This window comes from Citrus clementina, unplaced genomic scaffold, assembly GCF_000493195.1.
Source record: "Citrus clementina cultivar Clemenules unplaced genomic scaffold, Citrus_clementina_v1.0 scaffold_3, whole genome shotgun sequence".
Taxonomy (NCBI): domain Eukaryota; kingdom Viridiplantae; phylum Streptophyta; class Magnoliopsida; order Sapindales; family Rutaceae; genus Citrus; species Citrus x clementina.
The window spans coordinates 35,840,729-35,867,944 of NW_006262339.1; the positions used below are offsets into that span (position 1 = coordinate 35,840,729).

At 34.4% G+C, this 27,216-nt stretch overlaps 2 protein-coding genes across 2 annotated transcripts; one reads left to right on the forward strand and one right to left on the reverse strand.

Moving 5' to 3' along the window:
• Nucleotides 1-13,915: 13,915 nt before the first annotated feature.
• Nucleotides 13,916-14,818, reverse strand: LOC112099920. Its single transcript, XM_024187447.1, has 3 exons — nt 14,564-14,818; nt 14,074-14,479; nt 13,916-14,016 (listed from the first exon to the last, which is right to left on the reverse strand). Exons 1-3 carry the CDS (start codon nt 14,816-14,818, stop codon nt 13,916-13,918), a joined length of 762 nt encoding a protein of 253 aa, XP_024043215.1.
• Nucleotides 14,819-19,837: 5,019 nt separating this feature from the next.
• On the forward strand, nt 19,838-20,317 carry LOC18049679 (TMV resistance protein N). Its single transcript, XM_024187448.1, has one exon. It carries the CDS (start codon nt 19,838-19,840, stop codon nt 20,315-20,317), a length of 480 nt encoding a protein of 159 aa, XP_024043216.1.
• The last annotated feature ends 6,899 nt before the right edge of the window (nt 20,318-27,216 follow it).

Here is a 27,216-nt window from a genome sequence, read left to right on the forward strand (position 1 = left end):
TCAACACATCATCTATGTAAACAATGCAAAACTCAGAATAGGGATTATAAATATCATTCATGATTCTTTGAAATTCTGAGGGTGCATTTTTTAAACCAAAAGGCATTACTGTCCATTCGTATTGTCCAAAGGGAACAGTAAAAGCTGTTTTATAACGATCTTTAGGATGGATTTGTATTTGCCAAAAACCAGACTTCATGTCAAATTTTGAAAAAATAAGAGCAGAACACAATTTTTGGAGCAAATCCTTTTTATTAGGTATGGGGTACCTAATCCATTTTAAGGCTTTATTTAAGGGCTTATAATTTATCACAAGTCTAGGTACACCTCTTTCAATTTCAGAATTTTTATTTACATAAAAAGCGGCGCAAGACCATGGGGACCTTGACTTGACAATGAGTCCCTTTGACTCCAAATCATTGATTTCTTTTTTGCAATGTTGCTCCAAATCCATGTTCATTTGGATTGGACGTGCTCTGGTGGGTATTTGTTTTTCATCGAAAGAACTTTCATAAGGCAAATCTACTAAATGCTGTTTTCGATTCCAAAAAGCAGAAGGTAAATCGGCACATATTTCTTTTTCAATAAGGTTTTTAAAATCGGAAATTTTTCTTTGAATAAAATTATTTTGTAATTGACTCTCAATTCTTTGGAAGTTTAAATCCTTTTTAAAAAAAAACAAATCATCTTGTTTGGATTTAAGAATGGCATTGATTTTGTGCTGATAAACAGAACAAGCTTTAACAATGTTTAGATTCCTAGTTTTTGGTTTTTCAATAAATGGGAAAACCAGTTCTTTAGATTTTGCTTTGAAATATATACCATCATAGTTGACAGCATAAGGAGTTATGAGATTTATAAAAGGAGTGCCTAAAATGATAGCATGATGAATATCATTTGTAAGGACAAAAGAAGTTTTAAATTCAATTTGATTATTATAAATCGAGGCTTCAACTTTGGAGCTAACATTCAATTTCGAGTTATTAGCGGCAGAAAGTTTTTCTTTTGTCTCATGAAATCTTTTGGGGACAATATCTTCTCTAATGCAATTTAAATCGGCGCCAGTATCAAAACGGGCAATGGCGTCCATGGCAAAATCATCAGAAAAGATGAGAGTGACTTTAATCAAATACTTTCTTGTGGTGATTTGTTTTAAAACAAACAGAAAATCATTGGGTACTGACTCAATATTTTCTACTTTAATATCATCACCATCATCATCAGGATTAGATTCATTGTCTGAATTATCCTGTAATTGTTTTTGTAAAAGGAGTTGAATAGTATCAGAATCATTTTTTTGTTTTTCTTTTAAATCCTTGATTTCAAGCTTAATCTGCTTGATTTCGTTTTGAAGATCTTGGATAGTGGGTGTTGACTTTTTTGTTTTCTTTTTGTCCAAAATCTGAGTAAGATCATAAGAATTTTTTTTAACAATTGAGACTTTAGAAGTCTCGGCTTTGTTAAAATCCAAAGTTTTCAAAAGTTTATCAAGATATTCTTTTTGAAGATTTGGATCAGAAATATGCTTTACAAGTTCAAGAAAAGTTTCTTGGTCTTTGGTCAAAACATTGATTTTCTTTAAAAATGAATCGGATTCAGATTCACTACTGCTAGATGCAGAGTCATCTGAGTCAAAAAGCTCATCAACTTGGTAAGGATCATTATCTCCCGACATAGAAGATTCAGAATCAGAAAATTCAACAAGGAGGGGAGCTAATTTGGAAAGAATGTCTTCATCGAGGTCAAGTTCATGAAGTCTTTTGTTCATTCTGCAAAATTTTGCAGTATGACCTTTCATGCCACATTTGAAACATGTAGCATCTTTGAAATTGAATGGGGTTATAGGTTTGGCTTTAAGTTCTTTCTTTTTAGAGAAACTTTGTCTCTTATAAGGCCTCGAAGGTTTCTTATAAGGAAGTTTCCTAAAATCACGAAAAGGTTTTCTAAAGTGTTTAGATTTGTAATGTTTCCTGCGAGGTTTAGAAGAACACTCACCATTACAATCTTTGGAAATAGAAGTTTTAAAGGGGTCATAATTGAATTGTTTACAGAAACCGCCTAATTCTTGTTTAGACTTCTTAAGCTCCCACTTAAGTCGTTTCTGTAATTTCAAATCTTGACAAATCTTTAAACCTTCTTTGTTGACAAAACTGACAAGTTCACCATAGGTGAGCTCATCATACGGAATACGGTTGTCATAAAGGGCTTTGATAGAATTTCTTACCTTTTCACCCAAAAGGGTAGGTAATCCAGCAAGAAATTTTTCTTTCCAAGTAGTATGATTTGCATCATCTCTTAGAAATAATCTGGTGAAAAAGGAGGTTTTGTAGCTTTGGAATTCACTAAGTTTCCTACATCTCAAGTTATGTAGTAGCTCAGCGTTTTTATCACGGAGGTGAGAAGGGTCTCCAATGAAATGGAGGGAAATGGTCAAAATGAGAGTTGCAACAGCATCCTGGATTGGATTGTTGAACTCATCAAGAATAGGAGCTCCATTCTCATCGGTCTGGATAGAATTTAGGATGTCTAGTTGTTGCCGATTAGTGAGAAGATGATCCCACCAACCTTTCAATTGACCAGTAAAACCGGCAATGAGGATTTCCGATATGGCACGATCAGAAGTTCCTGCTTGGGTTTTATAGGCATTGGCTGCCATTGTCATTTGTTGCAACAATCCTAGGATATTATACTCAGACATGCCATCGATATTCCACTCATAGACTGAAGATGCATTATATCGAGATTGATTTAATGCACTTGGCCTATTATCTATTGCTAGATCAGGTGGAGTCTTGACAGTGGGAAGGGCTAATTCCCAATGGATTTTGTTTGCTTTAGGAGTGGATTCCTCTTGGAAGGCTTCAACATCCGAAGAGGCTATAGAAGTTTGGTCATCTTTTTCTAATACTCCAATTTTGCTAGATTGAGGAGTATCAGGAGCTATCTGGGCTTTGCTAGATGAGGAAGAAGCAGCTTCTATCCTATCTAGTTGTTCTCTAATGGCTTTAGCAAAATCTGATTTTGATTCTTGAACAAGCTTTTGGCTAGTTTTCGAAACCTGAAAAGGTTTGAAAATAGGTTCCTTAAGCTTTTTATCAGAATCTGGTTTTGAAGGAATGGGCTTTTGACTAGGAGAAACAGATATGGTTGACTGTTGGAATTGGTTTTCTATTCTAGTCAACTGTTTTCCTATAGTATTTAAGTTAGTATTACAGAAATTATTATGTTGAATAATACTACTTAAATTACTATCAGTATCATTTGGTTTGGGGATTTTGTAAGGTGAAACTCTGATTTCTACAGGAGGTTCGCCGTGGTCAACGGTTACGCTCCGGAGGGGTGGATGCTCATAATCGACTGTTCTATTACTTTCGGAGAGTTTCCACTCAGTGGTCTTTTTCCTAATAGTAATAGGATTTGACTCTTTGAAGGGGTAAGAGATGTTGTTATTAGAGGAATATATCTCGAACCAATCAAAAAATAATATATGAACTTTATGAAGATTCACAAATTCATAATATGATTGTTGGATTTCTTTTCTTTGGTTTAAAAAGTGTTTGAAAAACCAAAGTCTTTTTTCTTTGTTTAAATCAGAATAAAAATCATTATGCAGAAGAGTTTTATCTAATTCAAATTCTTTTTCAATGACACTAATGACATTTTCTGTAACAGCAGAAAACGTAGGAGATGTTGGAGGAGAAGGTTCCTTCTCTTCCTGACTTTGAATATGTTGATTACTAGTGTAGATCGGATGAGGAACACTAGTGGTATAATCAACTGATCGGATGGAGGTACTAGGAATATCTGAAGTAGAAAACCTAGGTTGACTTTGAAAAGGAAGATTTATAACAGAAGGGACTTTTGTGAATTTCCTTTCTAATGAAGGAATACTTGAGCACGATGCTTTATCAGAAAATCTGGATGAGGTGGATCTTCTGAACGATAGTTTGACTTTACCATCTGAATACTGAGTTACGTTTTGTAACTCTGTATTTGGCTCAAGTTGTTTTGGAATCGCTGGTGGAGCGGCTCCTTCAAGAATCCATTCTTCTGGAAGATGGACATCTTTCCATTGAATAGGTTTTGGAATAACTGTGTTGGCTCTAGACAAATCAGTCTGCAAGAGAAGAGTCTCATCTCTTTTTGACTGGAATTTATGTTGCGTACTAAATGCAGTGATCATTGCCTTATATGAGATTTTAAAAATTAAGGCAACTGGGATAGATCCCTCAATCATATTATAATTATGAGTTTTGATTTGTAAAATCATGCTTTTCAAAATATTTTTGTCTTTAAGGGAAATTGTTATATTTGGATAACAATCAAAAGATATGGGACCTTTACAAAAACTAGATTCGATGCTGCTTAGCAAAGAATCATCAAAAGAGATGAATCGCCCATCTCTTAGGATAGCAAGGATAGAAGTATCCAAGCCTTCTTTGGTTAAGGGTTTTATTCCTACTTGAATAAGGCCGATGTGAATATAATTAAAATTCTTTTCTTTTAATTTCTTTAAAGAATGCTCAGAAAACAAGTGAATTGTTTCAAAAGGTTTTGAAAGAGTTATGTCACGTTCTTCAGTCTTTATAATATAATCATTCTTTAAAAAATCAAGCTTTTTTGTTTTGTAAATCTTTTCTTTAGAAATTTTTGGAAGTTCCCAACAATCAATTGCTTTATCAAAGTTCTCAATAAAGAATTCCTCTGAACTCACAACATGCTTTGAATCACTAGTCTTCCCGGAAGAAGAGCTAGAAAAGGATGATGTTCTACAGTGTATAGGATCCATGGTTAAAACCGTATGGTTAATCTTTGGTTTGGTCAAAATGGCTACAGGTATGGGTTTACAGCCCTCAGCGGAAAACTTATCCTATAACGGGACTTACTACCAGTAAAAATTCACCACAAAACAAAACTTCAAAATTAAACACAAGGCTTTAAAACAAGGAAACTTTAAACGATAAAACACTTTCCTCCCCTTGGCTCTGATACCAGAAGAAAAAGATGTTCAAAACATTGCATCAAAACAAATTTTTGCACGTTGGCAAGCTATTTTAAGTGTTTTTGATTTTGATATTGAATTTATGATCCATTTGTTACTGTGCACTTAAAAACCCGCTACAGTGAACAGTGCAGAATTCCAGATGTTACTGTGCACTTAAAGTCCCGCTACAGTGAACAGTTTAAAGATTTTGTATATAAACCGAGAGGAAGACTTAGACTCCTCAGGTTTTTTCATTTCTCTCTTCAAAGCTTCTCTCTCTTCTTCTCTTCCTTCTCTCTAAAATCTCTCTCTCTCCGAAGGGTTCCAAAGAAGTTTTCTGCTTACACAATAGTTCTATCACAAGAGCTTTGGGTGATCAGACTAGTTCTTTACCTTCAATCTTCCCGTCTTTCAATCTTCCCTTCTGGAAAGATTTGAAAATTTGTAAAGCCAGAAAGCAAAGATGTATGTTTAAATCCAGTTCTTTAAATTTTTAAAGCTTAATGTAATTTAAATTTTCGCAATTTACTTTAAAGCATTTACTTTTCTGCAATTTAATTTTATGCACATTTAAATTCCAGCAATTTATTTTCAAAGCACTTTTCTTTTCAAAGCATGCTTGCAGACTGATCTGTATCAGATCTGCCATATAAATTCTACATTCCTCTGAGGCAAAGAGACCGGATCTCGATCCTCAGTTGTAAATCTTCTCTTCTCCCTCCATTCCTTCAGAGCACCATTTCCGGGATCCGGATCTGGTACTGTGTATGTACCCAAACCTTTAAAAGAACCTAATCTAAATCTGATAATAGCCCAATAAAAAGAATCAACCACGTTTAAAGCAACTTAACTTTATGTGGTAAACTAAAACTGATTTGGTATATCGGCTGGAAACCCGAACGTGCGGGCTATTAATCTGTTCTAAGTCAGATCTGGGTCCAAAGGCTTCACTCTGTGTAGCATCGATCTGGTTTAACAACGCCACGTATCAATTAGTTATTAAAATTGACTAACCGCGTTCAAATTTGTTTGAACATTGTATGATCCAAAGAATTCCATAATCAAAGCTGGTAATTTATTATTTTATAAAATTTGGAAAAGCCGATCTATTAGATATGGATATGGATTTTATCCACACAAATATAGATATCTATGGATGTTCATAGACATTAAATTAGTATTTCTAAATTTTAAAAATAATATAATACATTAATAAAGTAAAATTTAATTAATGATGTATTATATTAAAAATTTCTTTTTTATTTTCTATTTCCTAAAATCATTAATTTTAAAAGCTAATTAAAATTATTTTAGAAATTTTGAAAAAAATTGCAGCACAGTTTTGTTGTCGGTGCCTCCGTCTCTTCTGGCGCCATCGCCCCAAAATCACTTGTAGTCAACAAATCCCATACCAACATACTAGAAATTCAACAATCTATTTAAAGGTGGTTTTTGATTTAGAAAATAACAAATGATGGAGGCGCACGCGCATCACAAAGAGCCACGACCACCACATGGTCGCCGCACGTTTAAGGCGCGTGCACCTTCATTCTCTGTGATTGCTGCTGATCGCTTTTATATTTGTACAGATCATGTAGTTTCCAATATATTTATGTCAGCGGTGTCAACATTGGATGAAGTTTCGCTGCCGGCAACGAAATAGCCATGGTTTTGGCAATGGAATAGTGTCAATGATGAATTTTTCTAAATTTTCAAAACTTAAAATATTTTTCTATAATTTTGTTGTGGGGGTATATTTGAAAATAAATATTTTAGTTGAGGACAATTTTGCATTTATTTATTTTTAGTATTTTACAATTGTTTGTTTATTACATTTTTCATTTTTAATTTTATAAAATTAAAACTTTTTAAACTTGTGTTGGGTTAAATGGATATCCATTAGGTAAAAATAATTATCCATATCCATTAGATATAATTTTAAAATATCTATTTCAAGATCTAAAAAGTTTTGAATGGATATTATCCGATCCAATTATATGGATATTATGGATATCCATTATGGAGCAATCTAGTTGACATCTCAAGGTTCGATCCCCACTAAACACATCATTTAAGAGAAATAAGGAGCGTTAATTGTGATTATACCCCAAATCCGAATTAGTTGGGGCCAATGCAGTCGGCAAAAACTGGATGGTTTAAAAACCAAAAAAAAAGAAAAGAAACGGCCAAACGGGAGGAAATTGGACTATTTTCGCCCACGTGATGGAGCACGTGACTTCACTTAAAGACTGAGTTCGTCAAACACCGGTTATATAGTTCGTTTTGGCGCGCTTTTTGTACTTGGCAAACAGCATAAGTGGGGTCATTTTGCCAGTGATTCACAGAGATCACTGAGAGGGAAAGGTTTCTGTTCTTTCTACTTTCGAGATAGTAAACTTATGTTGGGGGCCACGTGTGTTGGTTGTTGTTTCAAGGATTGTCATCTACATGTTCGAGAGAATGACCGACTCATTGGCAAAACTGTGTTATTTTGGAAAAATTAGCATTTTATAGTTGCATCAATTATTCTGTTGTTCTTGGGAGATGAATGGGCAGAAAGTAACTTCATGAGATAGAAGCTCCATCTAAGAATTCTGCATATAGCAACTGCATCACTGAGACTATTGCATGATAAGGTATGCAGTTCTCTCTCTTGTAACAGGAATTTGCTGAACCGCCTGAATTCACCCTTTGTTGAATGTTGATCTGGAAGTGAAATTCCTGAGTGGTTCAGCAATCAAAGTTCTGAATCTTCTACAAGGATTCCACTTCAACAGCATTGTTCTAGACAGAAGCTTCATGAGATTTGCTCTTTTTGCTGTTATTGAATTCGACTAAGTCTGATTCTAGTAGATAATACTTTTCAGTCAAATTTAGCTTCCATTTTGAAATACAGGCTCCCTCTGAATCCATTGATTCATATCATGTCATACTTGGATTTCTCACTGTTGCGATGCGGATTTCATCGCTATCTCATTTGACTAATCCCTTGTCTCTCACCACACAGGGAACGAAAACAAAAAATTTTACAGGTTAAAGCTTTCTCCAGTATACAAACAACATAATGAGACAGGATCGCACTCTGAATGTAAATTTTGGTGCCAACTGTGAAGAAGAATTCACTCCAATTAGGAAGCTGCATGATAAGGCCGTCACAAGTGGAACTATTAGAATTGTTGGCAGATCTGATGAAGAGGAATTGGAACAGAGTCCCAAGAGACTTTGCAGAGATCAAACCAGCACTCGTAAGCAATAAAGTTTCTTGTTTTCTCAAATTCTGCTTTCTTTTGTAAGTCTAATGCTCCAAATAATTTCTATTGTTTGTCTTCTTTATATGATTGTGTGAAAAGTGATGATATAAATAACTCCATGATAATATTATTTGAAATTTTTTGCCCGGAAATTATCTCTTTCTTTTACATTTTTGCTACATTAAGTGCTTTGAAAAACACAGGATTTCCCTATCCCGCTGCGAGCAATCCCTCTATTCATTTAAAGTGCATTAATCAAAGTCAATATCATGTATTCCTTTGTTTCTTCCCCTTACCATTTTCTGCTTAAGTTTCAGAGGATATTTATTAGAATCAATAGGTTTAACCCGTTACTGCAAAAATCAATAACGTATTCTTTTTTAACTTGTGGTGATTTTATCATTACTTTATAGCTTTCATCTGCTATATTTTTGTATTTTGTCTTTATGCACATGTATAGTTATAAGACTTTTGATATAAGTTAGTCGGGGAGCCTTCAGAATATCTTTTGTTGTGAAATGGAAAGATTTGCGAAATAGACTAGTCCTTCTAGGCTTGTCTGAAGATTTGAAAAACATAGATGTGGTTTTGCGATTGTTGGAGGTACACGTAAATTCTTCATATTCTTATTCAATTAGTTTTGCTTTGACATTTGTAACAGACTAATATTGCATGACACTTTGTCACTCCTATTTGTGCTTCAAACATTTTTATTTTTAACAATTTGATTTCAACTTGTTTCATAAGAGCCTAACACTAGTACTGAAGTCTTCTTCTCTTCTTATTTTCATAGGCCTCACATGTAAACTGTGGATCCTATTACACCATAAGCTTGGATTAAGAATTCCCCTAGTAAATTCATCTCGATAAGAAGCATTCTGAAAAGTTTGTGCAATTGTTCTGTCAATTTCTCTTATTTTCTTCGCCCTATACTGTTACATACCGTTCTATCTAGCAATGGGAGGACTGTCTTAGCTTCAATTCGCCCCACTAGAAAAAGAAAAAGGTTCTTTTAGCAATTTCATAAAATGTACTTGCTTTCATGCTGCCAACATGTTTGTTTTGGTGTGGCATTGGAAGCTGGTATAAGTGGCAAGAATAATCATCCTTTATTTGATCACAATTTAATTTATTCCAAGGCAATTTTGATGTTAATTTGGTGAATGATGTTCTTTGCACAAGCAGGATTTCCTTGCCCTGCTATGAGGAGGGTTGCTTCAAATTCAAAACTATATATATATATATATATATATATCCTTGGAATTTCTTGGTTGATATGTAGTGGGATATTTATTGAAACTGATTTGTTTGCGTCCAGATTTTGAATTGAACTCTACTGTGCAAGAAAGTGTAGAGGTAAAAATCCTGGATCTTACAACTGATGGAGATGATGATGTTTTTGACCAATTACCCCTACATATTACTTCGACAAATTTCAGATGAACTCACCAGCACAAGAGGAGCCTCATAGATATGGTATGTAGGTATTAATTTGTAGTAAAAATGCAAGCATTATGATTCAAGATTATTAGAAAAATATTAACTGTTTATATAATTAATTATATTATATCATCATTTAACCAGATGTTTGCCTACCGACATATGGGGCTGTTAATAGATTCAATATATATATATATATATATATATATATATATATATATATATATATATATATATAGCCCAGAGATCGGTTATGACTTGTGTGTAAAACAGAAGCCAATTAAGAATATTCTAGTTCTAGGTTGGCAGAGACAGCACTATCGTAATTTTGATGAAGTCCACAAAGTAAAAGTAGTGAGAACCTTTATAAATCATTCATGATGCATTTGATTGCATCAAATTTTAATTAAATCAACTAAGATAAGATATTAAATTAGACTAGAGAAAGATAGTTTGAGCTAAGCAATAGCATCATCATATGACACAATATTAATTTATGTTTTAAGATGAGGCAGGAGTTGAATCCTTCATCAAGAGGATTTGGCCAATGAGGAAAACATAAGAGAAAGGAATAAGTTCAGAGAAATTGAGACTGTAGTAGAAGATAAGATTGTTTAGTGCGAGTTGGATTTGGCACTATTCATAGACAGTTAATTGATTTGCACTATTTAAAGATTCTATTGCTCTTTTCTACAATTTTAGTTAAGAATATTTATGTAACTCTATTAAAAATGGTAGTAAGGAAGAGATAAATGAAAGGGTTGTGAATAGCTCCACTCTACAATACACACCGTAAAACACAAGCATTAATTATAGTGTACATTTGACCACTGTTCTCGTATCTGATTCGTTGACTGTGGTAAACTTAATTCGAAACAAGCGTGGTAGCTGAAAGGAGAACCTTTTTGTGTAATTCATTATATCCATCAACGTCTAATTCTTGGTAATGCTTTTAAAGCTTGTCATGTTTCTAGGAATTAAAATCAAGCGGCTCATGTTTTGGCCAAGCCCTGCTCTTAGGTTGCATAAATTTCATGTTTGGTTGGAAGATTTCCCAACTGAATTAGGAGATTGCTTGTGATTCTGAGTTCTTAATATAAGTTTCCTTTTGAATAACATTTAAAATACAATTATGATTACCGCCAGTTCATTTTTTAAGAAGTTGAGGGAGTGTATAAAGAAAATAAACTTTGCTCAGAGTCTTTAGTTTCTAATAGTCCTTCTATTTTTAAAAAATGACTAAAAATATCCATGTCTTATTATTCCCATTTAAAAAGACAAATTTTAACGAGGGTAGGTATAGCAACAGGGACGTTATAGCTGGGGTAGTTAAGACTTTTTCAAAAGAGAAAATATCAAAGAATCGAGGTGAAAATGATTGCACAGAGTTTTTTTTATGAGGCCAGAAGATTTTTTTTTTTTTGAGGGAAGTAAAACTTTCATTACTTCAACTAGGTGAATACATGTCTAATCTCAGGTGGGAAATTTTCCACCCAGACAAAAGATTCCAACTTTTCTAAGGCAACTTTAGCTAAAAGATGAGCACTAATATTAATATTACAGGCTCTGGGCACATATTTTGTTTCAAAAGAACTGAAGGTTTTCTTCAAGCTCTGAATTTCCGAGATAGTCCAGCAAATCTCTGTTAAATTTCTCTCTCTATCGTTTATCAGGTCTGCTACTTCTTGAGAATCTGTTTCCAGAATTATTGATTGCATACCCATCTGCTGAGCTATTTGCACTCCCCATTCAACTGCTTCTGCCTCCACTATTGATACTCCTCCGTTGAATTTTACAGCTTTTATGCCTGCAGCCATGCATTTTCTAGAGGAGTCTCTGATTATTGCACCTAATCCAGCGCAACTCTTTTTTGAATCAGTAGCTGCATCAACATTGAGCTTTAGCCATCCCTGGGGTGGGGGAGTCCAAACTGATTGCTTTAGCTTCTGCAATTTTCCTCCATTCGTAATCTCTGGGAACTGAGTTCTTCTGAAGGCCTCATTAATTGCTCCAGCTTTGGCCATTGATAGTCTTGGATCTAACTTCAAATCTTCAAAGACCAGTTTGTTTCTGTCATACCAGATCACCCAGAGAATAGTCATCAGCATTTCCATATCGTCTCTACTTAGCTTCTTCTGCACCCTCATTAAGTCTCCCAAGATATCAGTATTTCCCATTTCCTGAAAAGAACTAGCCAAAGGTGAGAGTTGCCAAACTTTCTTTGCAGCTTTACAAGTAATTAGGGCATGTAATGTGTTTTCCACTCTATTGCCACAACGTTTACAGTAGGCTTCATGAATAATCTTTCGCTTCCACAAATTTTCAGCTGTGGGCAGTAGATTTTTTGCTGCCCTCCAAATGAAAATCTTGATTTTAGCAGGGAGAGTGAGCTTCCAGATGACATTCCAGTTACTACTACTACTGTTAGAGCAAGCAGGAGAGTCTGGAAATTTTAACTTTAGAGCCACTTGGTATCCACTTTTCACTGTATATTTCCCTCTTTTATCGTAATGCCATATAGCTTCATCTTCACTTTGTCTCCTAGGCAAGGGAATGCTTAGAATGGCTTCTGCATCATCCTTCACAAAGTTTTGCTGAATCAGGTCTGTCTTCCAATTATTTTCGTTGTCTACCAGTATTGAAACAATGGTATCTATAGGCATTTTAATTATGGAGAGTGGCTTGAATGTTGATGGTCTTGGGATCCAGTTGCCTCTGTACACTGATATTTTCTCCCTATTTCCAATTCTCCATCTATGTCCATTGTGAATGACCTGCCTTCCCCACATTATACTTCTCCAGATATAGGATGGATTTGACCCTATAGAGGCTCTAAGAAAATCAGTCCTAGGGAAATACCTTGCCTTCAGTACTCTAGCTGCTAAGGATTCAGGATTTTGAATTAGTCTCCAGCTTTGTTTCGCAACTAATGCTTGGTTAAAGCTTGATATGTCTCTGAACCCCATCCCCCCTCTAATCTTGGCTCTACTCATTTCCTCCCATCTTGTCCAAGAAATGCCTTTCTTGTCTTTCTTCTTGCTCCACCAAAAACCAGCAATATTTCTTTGAATGTCATCACAGAGCCCCATTGGAATCTTAAAGACACTCATAGCATAGGCTGGAACAGCTTGTGCCAAAGGTTTGATCAGGACTTCTTTACCCCCACTCGAGAAGAGCTTTTGCTGCCAGCTAGATATCTTGCTCTGAATTTTCAGTTTGATCTCGTTGAAAAAAGTCTTTTTCTTTCTCCCGATCATAGATGGCAATCCCAGATATTTCTCGTGTCTTGACACAACATTGATCTGGAAAATTCTTTTAATATCTTCGGCTTGCTTTGTTGGAACATTTCCACTAAAAAACATGCAAGATTTGTCATAATTGAAGATTTGTCCAGAGGCTGTGGCACAGCACTCAAAAATGTTCTTTAAATGCTGGCAGTCTTTGATTGAAGCTTGTGAGAAAATCAAGCTGTCATCTGCAAATAAAAGATGAGAAATGGATATTTGTTGTCCAAATCTCAGCCCCTGAATTTGTTTTTTCCTCTCAGCTTGTATCAACAAATTTGAAAACGCTTCAGCACAAATTATAAACAAGTATGGGATAGCGGGCAACCTTGTCTCAAGCCCCTTTGAGGGGTGATCATCCCCTGAGGGACTCCATTGATGATTATAGAAAAAGTTGCAGAGGTAATGCACTTCATTATCAGATTAACAACATTCTCCTCAAATCCTAATCTACCCATAGTCATCCTTAAAAACTCTCATTCCACCCTATCATAAGCTCTACTTATGTCTAACTTCAAAGCTACTAATCCCTTTTTTTTCCCTTTGCTATGTCTAATCTTATGAAGGCATTCATACCCAACTATGATATTGTCAGTTATCAATCTGTTGGGGATGAAAGCACTCTGAGAAGCATCAATGACATTATGCAAAATAGTTTTCAATCTTTTAGCCACTGTTTTGGCAATGATTCTATAGATTACATTGTAAAGGCTTATTGGTCTGAATTCGGTCACTTTCCTAGGCTTGGCACACTTAGGGATTAGAGCTATATAGGTGTGGTTTAAAGGAGCAATTGTACCTGAGTTATTGAGGATGTGAAGGCATGTAGATATGACTCCTTCCTTTACAGATTTCCAATGCTTCTGATAAAAAGCAGCAGGTAACCCATCAGGTCCGGGAGCCTTAGTTGGACACATTTGGGCCAGTGCTTCTGTAATCTCCTCCTCTGTGTATGGCTAGCTCATGTATGCGTTCATTTCTGGTGACACTTTTGGCTTCAATCCTCTCAGGGCATCTTCCATCTGATCTTTGGTGGGGCTGGAAGTTGAGAATAAAGCTGCAAAATACTCACAAAATTGATTAGCAATTTCTCCAGCCTCTTCGATCTAATTACCGTGAGCATCTTCTATTCCCCATATTTTATTTTTCCTCTTTCTAGATGAGGCTTTGTGATGGAAAAATTTCGTGTTTTTATCTCCCGCTGTAAGCCAATCTGCCCTGGACCTCTGTTTCCAATAAATCTCTTCATCCAGTAAGAGATGATGGATCTGTCTTTCAACGCTTCTCAATTCTTCAACACTTTCACCCATCCGTTTGTGTTGCTGAATATCCTTGATTCTGTTGACCAGCTCTTCAAGCTTCTTTTTATTACCTCCAAAAGTCCTCTTGCTCCAGTGAATGAGACCAGCAAGAGAAACTTTGCTAACAAGCTTAAAGAGCTGAACTACATCAGCCCCCTCCCACTTCCCATGCTTAGCCCAATTCTCCTCAATAATTTCTCGGCACTCATCATAAGAGCTCTAGAAATCCTCGTAGTGAGCTCGAGAGAAGCATTTCCTCTTATAATGCCATTCCTCATCTTTGCTTTTAACAACCATCAATACTGGGTTATGATCAGAACACCATGTAACTAGATTAGTTGCAGCTTGGTCCTGAAACAGATTTGACCATTCTTTGCTGCACAAAAATCTGTCTAACCGTTCCTCAATGAAGTGGATTCCAGACCTCCTATTGGACCATGTGAATGGGTAACCATTATATCCCACATCTCTAAGATGACAATCCTCAACAGCTTCTCTAAAGTCAATGATCATACTCGGCTCCTTATCATTCCCTCCATTTTTCTCATTCAAGTGCATTATTTCGTTAAAATCACCGAAACAAAGCCAAGGGGATGATGACAAACCTGCTAGCCTTCTTAGAAGAGTCCACGTGTATTTCTTTTAGTTTGTTTTTGGATGACCGTATATCCTAGTACATCTCATCTGGTCTCCATTTTTAGTTGCTATCTCTGCATCAATGTGGTGGCTGCTAAATGAGGAAATATTCACATTTGTTTCCGAATTCCATAGCATAGCTAAACCCCCGCTCTTTCCTTTACTGCTCACTGCAAAATAATTTTCCATCTTTAGCTTTTTGCCAGCATTATTCATACATACAGTCGTCAGTTTTGTTTCACACAAGAAAATCAACTGAGGCCTGTACAAATTGAGGAATTTTTTCAGGGCTATGAACGTCCGGTCATTCCCCAATCCCCGGACGTTCCAGCTCAAGATTTTCATGGCTGTCGGCGGGGCTGCTCCTCAGCCTTCGCCGATTGAATTACTGCATGGTGGGTTTGTTCCCTGTCCACTTCTTCCAGACCCTCCCAGTGAAGCTTTTGTTTGTGTGGAAGCCGATTGTAAATGTTGGCTTTGGCTAAAGAAAAGTTGTGGGGGCTTTGAATTCTAGTCTTTTTATAGTTTGGGCTTGGCTTTGGTGATTCCCCCCCCCCCAGCCTTTTTCCTCTAATTGGCCCATATTCTGTGTGCCCTTTTTTAATTACATTCCTAGCTTGAAGTTTCCATTTTCTTCGCTTGGGCCCAGCATTTTTTGTTCCCCGCCTCTCATCTACCACTTCCTTTTGCCTGGGGCTTTGACTAGAAATTGTATTTGACTCCAAAGTTGCCGCCACTCTCAAATTGGCTCCCTCCCTATTTTCATTTCCCGCTTCTTCTCTCTGTTTCCCATAGCCACTTGGGCTGTCAGCTATGTTTGCAGCAGTAGCTATGCTGGGTTGCTTCTGCATAGTGTCATACTGCTTCCTTGGTTCCAACATCATTTGCATTAATTGCTCACCTGTCTTTTCTGTTTGGCTTTCCTTCTCACCCGGATTTGGTTTATTTGACCCGAATTCGTTTCCATCTGGATCTAGGCCATTCTGATGTGGCTGACTTCTCCTCTGGCTCTCTTGCTCCGTGAAGCCATGATTTTGCTGCTCCCCCCTCCAATTCCATTTGTCTCTTCCGCGATTTATTCTGGTTTTTTCTGCTTTTGATAGTGCCCTTATATAAACCCCGTAAGGCAGATTTTCTTTTGATTGCCCTTCATATAAAGCACATTCTTTGAACTGATGCCCAATAGTACCACAACAGAAGCAGAAGTCTGGAAGTCGTTCGTACAAGACCGGCAATTCCACCTCATCGTTATCATCCAACTCCAAGAAGACCATTTTTTCTAATGGTTTTTTAATGTTGATGGAAATTCTGATTCTCGCATATGAACCAATGCATTCCCCATCCTCATCTGTTTCTACTTCCATAACCTCTCCTATCAGCTCCCCTAGTTTTTGAACGTTTTCTCGATCCATACATACTATAGGCATATTATGAATTTGCACCCAGAAAGCTGCATGCGTGAATTCCTCCTTTCTCATATTTCCAATCCCACTAGGTTCCTTTAATACAATCAAAGATCTGTCAAAGTGCCAAGGTCCTCTTGCCATCACCTTTTTTTTATCTGTTTCCAGACCAAACTTAAAAAGGAAGATATTGTTGCCCAAGCTTTCAACTTTCACCTCTTTTATTGTTCTCCATGCTTGTGCTAAGGCGGTTTTGATTCCTTCTATATGTATGCTTCGAGCCAACAAAACTTTGCCCACTAACGAGTTTGCCATTATGCGTCCCCCTTGCCCTTGAGTTCCACCTCGAAGCAAAAGTTTTCTTTCATGGCCGTCTCGTATGGAGATAGCTTTGCATTTCCGTATTAACTCCTCTGTATCCATTGTTATTGACCCACACCTAACTCCACCTATTTACTTCCCTGAGATTCCAGAACTCTTTACAGTCTCTCATTTTTATAAATGCACTCCCCTACTACCATACTCTAAGAAATAACAGAACTAACCACTCAGTTCAAAGAGTGAGAAATAGAGCCATTAAAGCTCAAAATCTACTCCATTCTTTTGTTCTCTTTCGGAGAGAAAGAGAGCATTCAAGAAAGAGACCTCTTCAACCACATCTTTTTATTTGCACTATGAGGCCAAAAGATTAAATCATAAAGTAATGGGACTGTATTATCATACATGATTTTGCTTTAACTGTAGTTGATTTCATCAAATATGAAATCGATGGATATTATTATTTAAATTACACAAGACTAAGATAGATTGAGATAATCAAGAGTGTCTTCAAATATTCCTTGTTTTCTTCTTTGATATGTAGACTTAGAACTACAAACCATCTGTGTCGTCCGCCAAAAAAAGGCAATCTAATGCTCAAATCAAGTGTTTAGTTGATAAAAGAAGATATAGGCTCCGTTTGGGATTGAGGTTGAAATTCAATAAGCTGTTTATTTCATAATTTTTGACAAAAATAGTGTTTGGTAAACTTTGTAAAATCTACTTATTTTATAATTTTTTCTATTTTAACAATAGCTTTTAAAAGCAAGTAGAAGGTTATTTTTCATGAGCAACTTATTAAATAAGTCACCACTCCTTTTTAAATTAAATTCTTTTTATAACCTTAATATTTCAACAAAAAGATAATTATGTCTTATTTTTTCATGCACCTAATATATAAACCACAAGATATCATATTACCAATATAATCAAATTACCCTTACAATTATCAAGTTTTGATCCAGTAAATTTATATTTTTCATACTTTACTTTTATTTTCTATTATAAAATTTAATAAAACTTGCGTATGATTACATAAATTTTATTTGAACTATGAACAATTTCACATGGAATTTAACCATTACTTTTAAAATCAATTTCATAACTATTGATTTTAACATTCAATCATTTTTTTTTCTATATACAAGGTGCTTATTGCAATAACTTTAATATGAATGTAATGCATATTACTTTTGTATTTTATTTGGATTATGTATTAGTATAAATTTTTATTATATTTTATGTAACAAATTATGAAGTTCATTAGATTCTATATGAGTTTTTTTTTTTTTTTACTTTATGCAATTTTATGTATTTTAAAAAGAAAAAGACATGTCTAAACATTATTAAACATACCCTAAAAGATAAAAGGTAATCTAAGATAATGTCTATTTTTGTTATTATATAATAAAATACTACTTTCGTAATAAAATTTACCAACGCATGTACACTACTTTTTAAACTCAAGCAACCGTAACAGCACAGTTTACCAAATACCAAGCTACTTTTTTAATCAGCAGTTTATTTCATCCACACAACAGAAGCAGCTTATTTAATCAGTCACCGCAACCCTAAACTGGCTCATAACATGAGAGAAATTTGGAAAAAATGTGAAATTGTTATCGAATATAGAATGAATAGTGCCAGTTAAATTTTCCACTGCTTATAGGCAGTTACTTTAAGCATGAAAATGAATTGCTTCTCTTGAGTGGACGTGAGTCGTCTTTTTTTATATATATTTTGGATTTTGGTTTTCTCTTCTTTTTTTCTGTCTGTGGGGAATTTTTATGCCTATAACCATGGAGAGACTCGAAAGTCGAACCCTCCACCATATGGATAAGGAGTTATTGGCATCTTACTTGTTCTAGTATTTCTAAAAGTTTTATTTTGTCAATGAGTCCGTTTGTTGTGACAATCCCAGATTGTCTGGCAATATTAATGAGGTGATAGAGAAAAATAGAAATAATCAAACAAAATGCACAATGATATATATGTTTCGGCTTTTTATCCTATGTAAATGGGTAAGGACAAAGAAGAATATTTTACTATAAAAATAGAGAATATAAGTATTATAATATTTATCTCACAATCCAAAACCCAAATAGTCCCAAACTCACAAAACACTCAAAAACACTTCAACTCTGTCAAATGCTAAAGAATTACTTCTCACAAAACACTCAAAGTTCTCAAATTGTTAGAGAACTTCACTCACGCTCCAATGCCCCTTTCTTCCAAGACCTCTCTATATTTATAGTGAAAGTGAGCCTTCAATTTTCAAATAATTCGGGACCAACTCCCCTGAAATAGCCTCCATTTGAGCTTGATAATCTTGACTTTTATAAGCCATCAAATGAACACGATAGTCGCCAACGTGATGAATAATGGAGCCGAATTTATCTTGCATGCCATCATGCATGAAATTAAGTCAGGGAGCATTTACGGAAGGCTTAACTATTGCTTCCAAATGGCAAAATGGCCATTTCAAAAATGCGAAGAAAGTGGCCTAGAGAGCTCGTGATGAAATCGCCATAACTGTTTCAACAGAATCGTTGTTTATCTTTTAGAAGAATCCCTTATTAGTTAATAACCATATATAATTTTTCTGAAGGAGAGAACACGTACACTAAGTTCATATCTAATAAAATTAACTCGATATCGTAATCTTTTTAATCAAAATTTTTTTTATTAAAAAAATAATGATTCCTATCAAAAATCAATTTGGGATGCTATACAACTTTAACTTTTGATTTTTTTTTGGTCGGTGGTGGGACTCGACTTTGACTACTATCATTCTGTGTTTCCACTGTCAAAAGTTCCTTTCTTTCTGTAAATATTTAAATTATTGTCTATCTTTTTATAAGGATCAAAAAAATTTATAGTTTATGATGTGTTTAACATAAACAAGATTTTTCAATGGCTGGCTTGATAACAACAACAATACTGAATTAAGTAGTCAATAATTTTCATTCTTGGCTGGTATTAATTGCAAAAAATATTTAGTCATTTTCTAGATGTTTATAAATTCATCTTGACTTAGACCTCCAGTTTGATGTGTGAAAAGTTACAGGAAATTTTGAAAAAGATCTTGACTTGACTTGACTGCTTAATTTGTATTGCCATTTCAACGCTCTATATATTCAAACTTGGGCATATTTTATTCGTACAACTACACTCTGAAGAATCTATTTTTTCTGTCATAGCATCTGAAAAATTTTCCTTCATGGCTTCTTCTTCGCTTGCTACAAAAGGCAGATATGATGTCTTCTTAAGTTTCAGAGGGGAGGATACTCGTGATAACTTCACTAGCCATCTATTTGCTGCTTTGCGTCGAAAAAGAATTAAAATCTTCATTGATGAGGAAGCTAATAGGGGAGACGAGATTTCGCTTGCTCTTTTGAATGCAATTGAAGGCTCAAAGATTTCCGTAGTCATTTTCTCAAAGAACTATGCTTCTTCGAAGTGGTGCTTGGATGAACTTGTCAAGATTCTTGAAAGCAAGAACCTTAGTGGCCAAATGGTTGTTCCAGTTTTCTATCATGTTCATCCATCGGATGTTCGGAACCAAACTGGAAGTTTTGGGGATGCTTTTGTTAAGCTTGAAAAACAGTTCAAGGAGCTGCCAGAAAAAGTTCACAAATGGAGCGGTGCTTTGACTGAAGCATCCAATATATCCGGATGGGATTCTACGAATATGAGGTAACTCTTAGCTCATCCATCGAGTAACGACAACAAGTTGGTTTTTTTTTTTTTCCCCTCTTTTAACATGACGTGACAGTAACTAACAAGTATCCATACTAATAAACTGGAACTCAAATGTTGAAATTCTTAGTGTTAATATCATTTATACATCAAATGTTGAAATTCTTAGTGTTAATATCATTTATACATCTAAGAATAGTAATGATATGAATATAAGCTCCTTGAACCAAACTCAGGGTACAAAAAATATTAGTTAGATAAAAAAATATAAAATCAAATTTAATTAGTAAGCGGTCCCACGTGATTAGGGATGGTAAAAATCCCCACGGGGACGGGTACCCTCGGGGATTTTTCCCATTCGGGGAGGGTACGAGGATAATTTTATACCCAATTTTTTATTCGGGGAGGGGACGGGGAAAATTTTTTACCCAATTTTTTATTCGGGGAGGGGACGGGGATGAGGTGGAATCCCCATCCCCTACCCATTTCCCCATTTTAATTTTTAATTTTATTTTTATTTTTAAAATTACTAATAAATAAATAAATAAATTATAAAATATTGTTAAAAATAATAAATATCAAAATAGTTGTATGTTGGGAAAGTGGTCACCCTTTGCCGGGAATTAGTTGAAGAGTATTAATTGAAGTTTTCACCAACTGTTTATTGCTTTGATTATACTGGTAGTAGTTCTTCTACTAGATCTACAGGGGATTCTTATAAGAAAGCAACCAAATGGATGACAGGTTTTGATGATTATGTAAACAATGGAGATTGTGCAGTTGTTGCAGATAAATTAGATTAATATTTGGATGAGAAAGTTATACCCCGGATGGAAGATTTTAATATTTTGAGTTGGTGGAAGACAAATGCTAATAGGTATCCTACATTAGCTTGAATTGCTAGAGATATTTTGGCAATTCCAATTAGTTGCTTCTGAATCAGCTTTTAGCACCAGTGGTAGAGTTGTGAGCCCATACCGTAACAAACTTCATCCAAGCACATTGGAGGCCTTAATGTGCTGTCAAAGTTGGTTACGAGCTTACAATAGCAGTATGAGTTTATTTTCATTGTAATTATATTATACATTTATTAATATTTGCACTTATAAGTTACGTTACTTATATCATTTTCATTGTTTTAGGTTTGAAATCTGAGGCTATCTCTCAATTTGCCACATTTCTTGAGGAAGAACAGGAGGAGCAGGACGAGCAGGAGGTAAATAGTTTTATTAAAAATATTAATTAAGTATTTACATTTATTTCATTTATTTTATTGCCGATATAAAAATAATTTTTTTTTTATTGTAGGATTATGAAGATTGAGTCATTGACAAAGATAATTATTTTAATAATTTATATTTTGAATGTGACTTTGTAATGGATCAATATTAATGTAAGATATATTTTGAACTTTATTTTTATCTGAATTTTTTATTTTAATATGATTAATTTAAAATCAAAAATAAAAAAATGTATTAGACTATTAGTTATTCGGGGATCGGGGACCCTCGGGGATCCCCTGTTATTATTCGGGGAGGGGATGAAGATTCTCTCAAGCAATTCTGACGGGGACGGGGAGGGGACGGGGACATATGCAAAATATTGGGGATGGGTATGGAGAGATTGGTCCCCTCCCCTCCCCTCCCCATTGCCATCCCTACACGTGATGAAAATTATTCGACGAATATTGTATTTAAAAATTGATCAATTAGTAAAAATGCCTGAACCCCTTTCATTATTGATGTAAAATTATTAAGAAATTTCTTTAGGAAAAATGCCACTCACACCTCGAGATTTGCTTAAATGATCATGTAAACTGCCTTAGTATCATAAATAATCATACAAATCCCCTAATTTCATAAATAACTATAACGCTCTTTGATTAAAACAACTCAAATAAATATAAAAATAGTAATAAGATAAAAATAATAAATAAATAGCATATGATGCAAATAAAATATTACAATAAGTATAATTAACAAAATAATGTATATAATGAAAATTTATTTTAATATTAATTTATTATTAGTCTATCCTGATGGATTTTATTAATACTAAAATCTGTTTATCCAAAAATTTAAGATTTATACTAATGTAGACATAATTAAAAAAAATATTGAAAATAAAATAATATAAATTTTAAAAAATACTGTGAATGTTAGATATAATTATTTTAAGGGAAATTATCATTACATCACTTTTATTTTGCCTTATTTTCATCCAACCACTACAAAATTCTAAGATGTACTTTGCACCACCTTTCTTTTCACATTTGTATCACCTAGTCACTTTTACATTAATAATATTAAATAATTTTAATAAAATAACAATTTTACCCCCAAATAAATTAAAAGATCATTTTATTTTATAAAAACTTTAAAAAATAAAAAATATAATGATAAAAATATCCCTAAATTTAATAAAAATAAATCCCAAAATTAGAAAATTTCTTTTTAATAAAAATTATTTTAATATAAAATTATAATTATAAAAATAATTGCAAAATTTTTGGATTTAATAAAAATCCCCTAAATTATTAAAATTTTAGGATTTATTCTTTTAAGAAATAAATTCAGTTACTTTAATAAAATTTTACAAAATCATAATTTTTTAATAAATAAATTCATTTATTTTTATTAAAATTTTGTAAAATTATAATTTTTAATAAAAATAATTAATAAATTTTTTTAAAATCTAAATTTAGTAAAAATCAGTTGAGCACCTCTATTTGGGATTATTTTGTATTAAATTTAGGGATATTTTTATGATTATAATTTTTAATTTTAAAATTTTTTATAAGATAAAATAATCTTTTAATTTATTTGGGGGTAAAATTGTCATTTTATTAAAATTATTTAATAGTGTTAATGCAAAAGTGGCTAGTTGATACAAATGTGAAAAGAAAGGTGGTACAAAGTACATGTTAAAATTTTGTAGTGGTTGGATGAACATAAGGCAAAATAAAGATGGTGCAATAATAATTTTCCTTATTTTAATATTATTGAAAGAATATGACAGATTAATAATGTTAAAATAATTTTTTTAATATTCAAAATATTTTATAAATTTTATCTTATTATATATATATATATATTGTTATTTTAATTTTAATTTATATTTATTATAGAGCTTATTTAAAGTTAATTATTTCTTTGAATATTAAAAATTTATTAATGGAAGGCAAGTGACTTTTACCAGTGACAGATAAAATAGGCTAATTAATGCAATTTCAAACACATTGCCTACTACTTATCATAGGGCATGTTTTAGGCATGTTTATGCTAATTTTTCCAAGTCATATGTTGGTGCATAGTTGAAACAACTATTTTGGAAAGCTACTAAGAGCTGTAACAAGCATGATTTCGATAAGGCAATGGCAGAGATAAAAGTTGAAAAAAAAGCTGCATTTGAGTGGTTAGAAAGAGAACTACATGCTTATAATTGGTCGATGCACATATATAACAAAAATTACATGATAGAACATATTGACAACAATGCATTGGAGTGCTTCAACTGATGGATATTACCTTACCAAGATAAACCTTGCTTAACCTTGCTTGATAATGGTTGAAAAAAATCATATGTAGACTTATGAAATAGTTTACAGAGGGAAGAAATGAGGTAGCCACCTGGAAAAGACAGCTGACACCTAAAGTTTTGAAAGATAGGTAGACAAAAAAAGTAAGATTACATAAAAAATAATTATACAAACTTCTAGTTATCTGAATTTTCAATCCATCTAGGAGGCTTGTGGTGAAGTTAGAGACCAGAACGTGTGATTGCGATTATTAGGAAATTGCCGGCCTCCCTTGTCAACATGCGATGGCTGTCATTGGATATGCAAGACATGCAATTGACGAGTATGTTCCAACATAGTTTACTAGACAGGCTTACCTTAATACATATTAACCCTTGCTAAAGCTCTTTTTAACCAGATTTCTAATTAGTTCGAAGGGAAGTGCTTCATAGAAAATGTCAGAGAAGAAATAGAAAGTGGTGTTGCATTAGTGCATCTACGTACACAAACAAGTTCTTTCTCTATTATTAGGAGCAAGACTTGAAATGGGAGGCCCTAACATACCAGCGTACACTCTAGAGAAGCTCAAAAGTACTAAGATTCTCATTGTTCTTGATGATGTCAGAGAATTTGAACAACTACAATATTTAGTTGGATGGCTTGATGGGTTTTGTCCTGGAAGTTAAATTGTTGTCACCACTAGAGACAAACAAGTACTTCATAAAAGGGGAGTGAAAAAGACGAACATGTATATGAGGTTAAGAGACTTAACCATGGTGAAGAGCTTCAACTGTTTTATAAATATGCCTTTAGACAAAATCATTGCCCTTAGGATGATCTTAATGTATTGTCGAAGAAGGTAGTACGATATACCGAGGGTGATCCTTTAGCTCTCGAAGTCTTGGGTTCCTCCCTTCATCAGAAAAGCAAATAAACAGATTGGGAGAATGTATTAGATAATTTAAAACAAATTTTTTACGTCAATCACATTTATAAGGTGCTGAGAATTAGTTATGAGGAACTTAATTCAGAGGAGAAAAGTTTGTTTTTCGATATTGCATGTTTCTCCAAGGGAGAATATAAAGATCGCGTGGCAACGTTACTACATCATCGTCATTACAACGTGACTCATGGACTGAGTATCCTCGTTGATAAATCCCTCATTACAATATCTGAACATATCAACACGTTACAAATGCATGATTTATTGCAAGAAATGGGACGAGAGATTGTTCGTCAAGAATCTGCAAAGAACTTGGGAAACGTAGCAGATTATGGCATCGCAAGGATATTTGTCATGTATTCAAGCAGAATAAGGTAAAAAAAACAATTCTTGCTGAAGAGCTAGGACGTAAATAATTGTTGTAATGCGATAATTTCAAACTAAAGGTAATATCATTAAAGTCATGTTAGGTAACCAAAGTTGGTTGGTGTGAGTGGTTCGGCACTCTCACTCCTTAAGAGAGGTCAAGGGTTCAAGCCCCGCTCTCGTATGGAGTCACCACATTGGTCAGCACTTTACCCCTTACGGGTTGACCCGGTGCGAGTATGGATTAGTCTGGGTTGTGGTATAGGCTTAAAGGGATCTCCCACAGTTGGGGCCCACTCAAGACCACCTCGTGGTTCAGACAAAAAAAAAAAGTCATGTTAGGTAAGAGTTTAACATAAGGGTGTGGCAACTTGCCCTCTATAATATACTTCTGAACACTCTTACTAAGTGCACACATTTATAAATTTCGAAAAATCGCTTTTTATTATGAATACTCTCATAAATACCAAAATAGTTCTCATTTTATTCTTACACCCATCAACCAATGTCGCTTGATCTTCATGTTTATGCATAAAATACTAATGACATTTATCTTCTTCACCTGCTTCGAGCATGTTTCTTCTGCAATTGCCTAGTTCTTTTTCTTTACAAAAAAAAAAAAAAAAAATCATCATCTATATGCCACTCATCTATTGGATGATGAGTAAAAAATTACTTCTTATTCAATTCTACCATTCAATTGATAATTGCTACATTAATTAAGACTCAAATGTTGGGATGATTAAAATTGAAAAGGTTATCAAACACTCATATATAATTTAACGACGTTGCAGAAAACAATTACAGCGGAAGCAAAAGAGCAATTGAGAAGTGAAGGAGTCAATGCCTAGTCAATGTCTGTGTTACCCCGGTGATCTAAACTCCAGAGAACTAATCTGGTAGACACCATCGCTCATCTTATGGATACGTGGGCCTTCACACGTGACCCACTAGATCAGAACCCATAAATCTATATCTCTATATTATATAAATAGCGTCATGTTTTAGTCATCGAATCTTTGCCTTATATAAACACTGAGATCCAAACAGGGAAAAGGATAAAAAGTTGTGACTTGTGAGATACAATCCAAAAAAGTTCATCAAATTTTGACTCCTAACCCGTATCTTATCCACTACTCTTCTCTCTCTTTTCATTTTAACGCTCGGCATGTCCTCTGGCCACTTTATATTTCAATGGTAAGTAAATTTTTAGAAAGCTGAGATATAAAATTTTATGCCAATTAAAAATTATGCAACTAGATTCGGATGTAATTCATAATTTATATCAAAATTATGGCTAAAAGTAGATTTTGGAACATACGTGGCCACGGGAGTGTCAAGTTTGTCCATATGGAGTTTATTTATTTTCTGGCTGTATATCTGTCAACTGGAATTGGGCCCTGCAATTCAATGTAGGAGATGCATCAACCAGTGACAAGCCATGCAGTCCTTCAAAGTTACTTAGAATTGAACCTGACAGATTATTTTGGGAGAGATTTAACATCTCCAAGCTTTCCATACTGCAAATTAGAAATATTTCTGTAATAAACGCCGTTGTTTCTGTTTCGCACACCTGATCAGAAGTAAAACCAAATTCACAAATTAAAGGAAACACACACACACACACACACATATGTATATATTTGGTACCAAAAATATCAAACTTCTCCAGCCAACAAATGAACTTGCCTAACTACCAGCGCGCGAATCAACGAATGGATGAAATTAATTGCATCATAGAAGTGGGCTGCTAAGAAGTAGATTTTTTTTTTTTTTATGCGTTGCAATGAGAATGAGTAATGAAAATTAATCTTTCGTTGTTAGGAAGCTCTGAAATGTTAGGAAGCTCCGACAACATGGGAGGAGGTAAAAACCCTAGTTTCGTGAGGGTTTTTTCACCGCCGTTGTAGGCGACGCGTTCAACGAAAAAAGCTCGGATGAGGGAAGAAGGCACGGATGAGGACAATCCGCCGCTGGTGACTTACAAGGAAACCCTAGTGGGCGATTCACAATATAGGGCGGCTGGGATTGGTGGAAGTGAAGCAGACTGGGAGTTTGAGGAGGGTGATGTGAT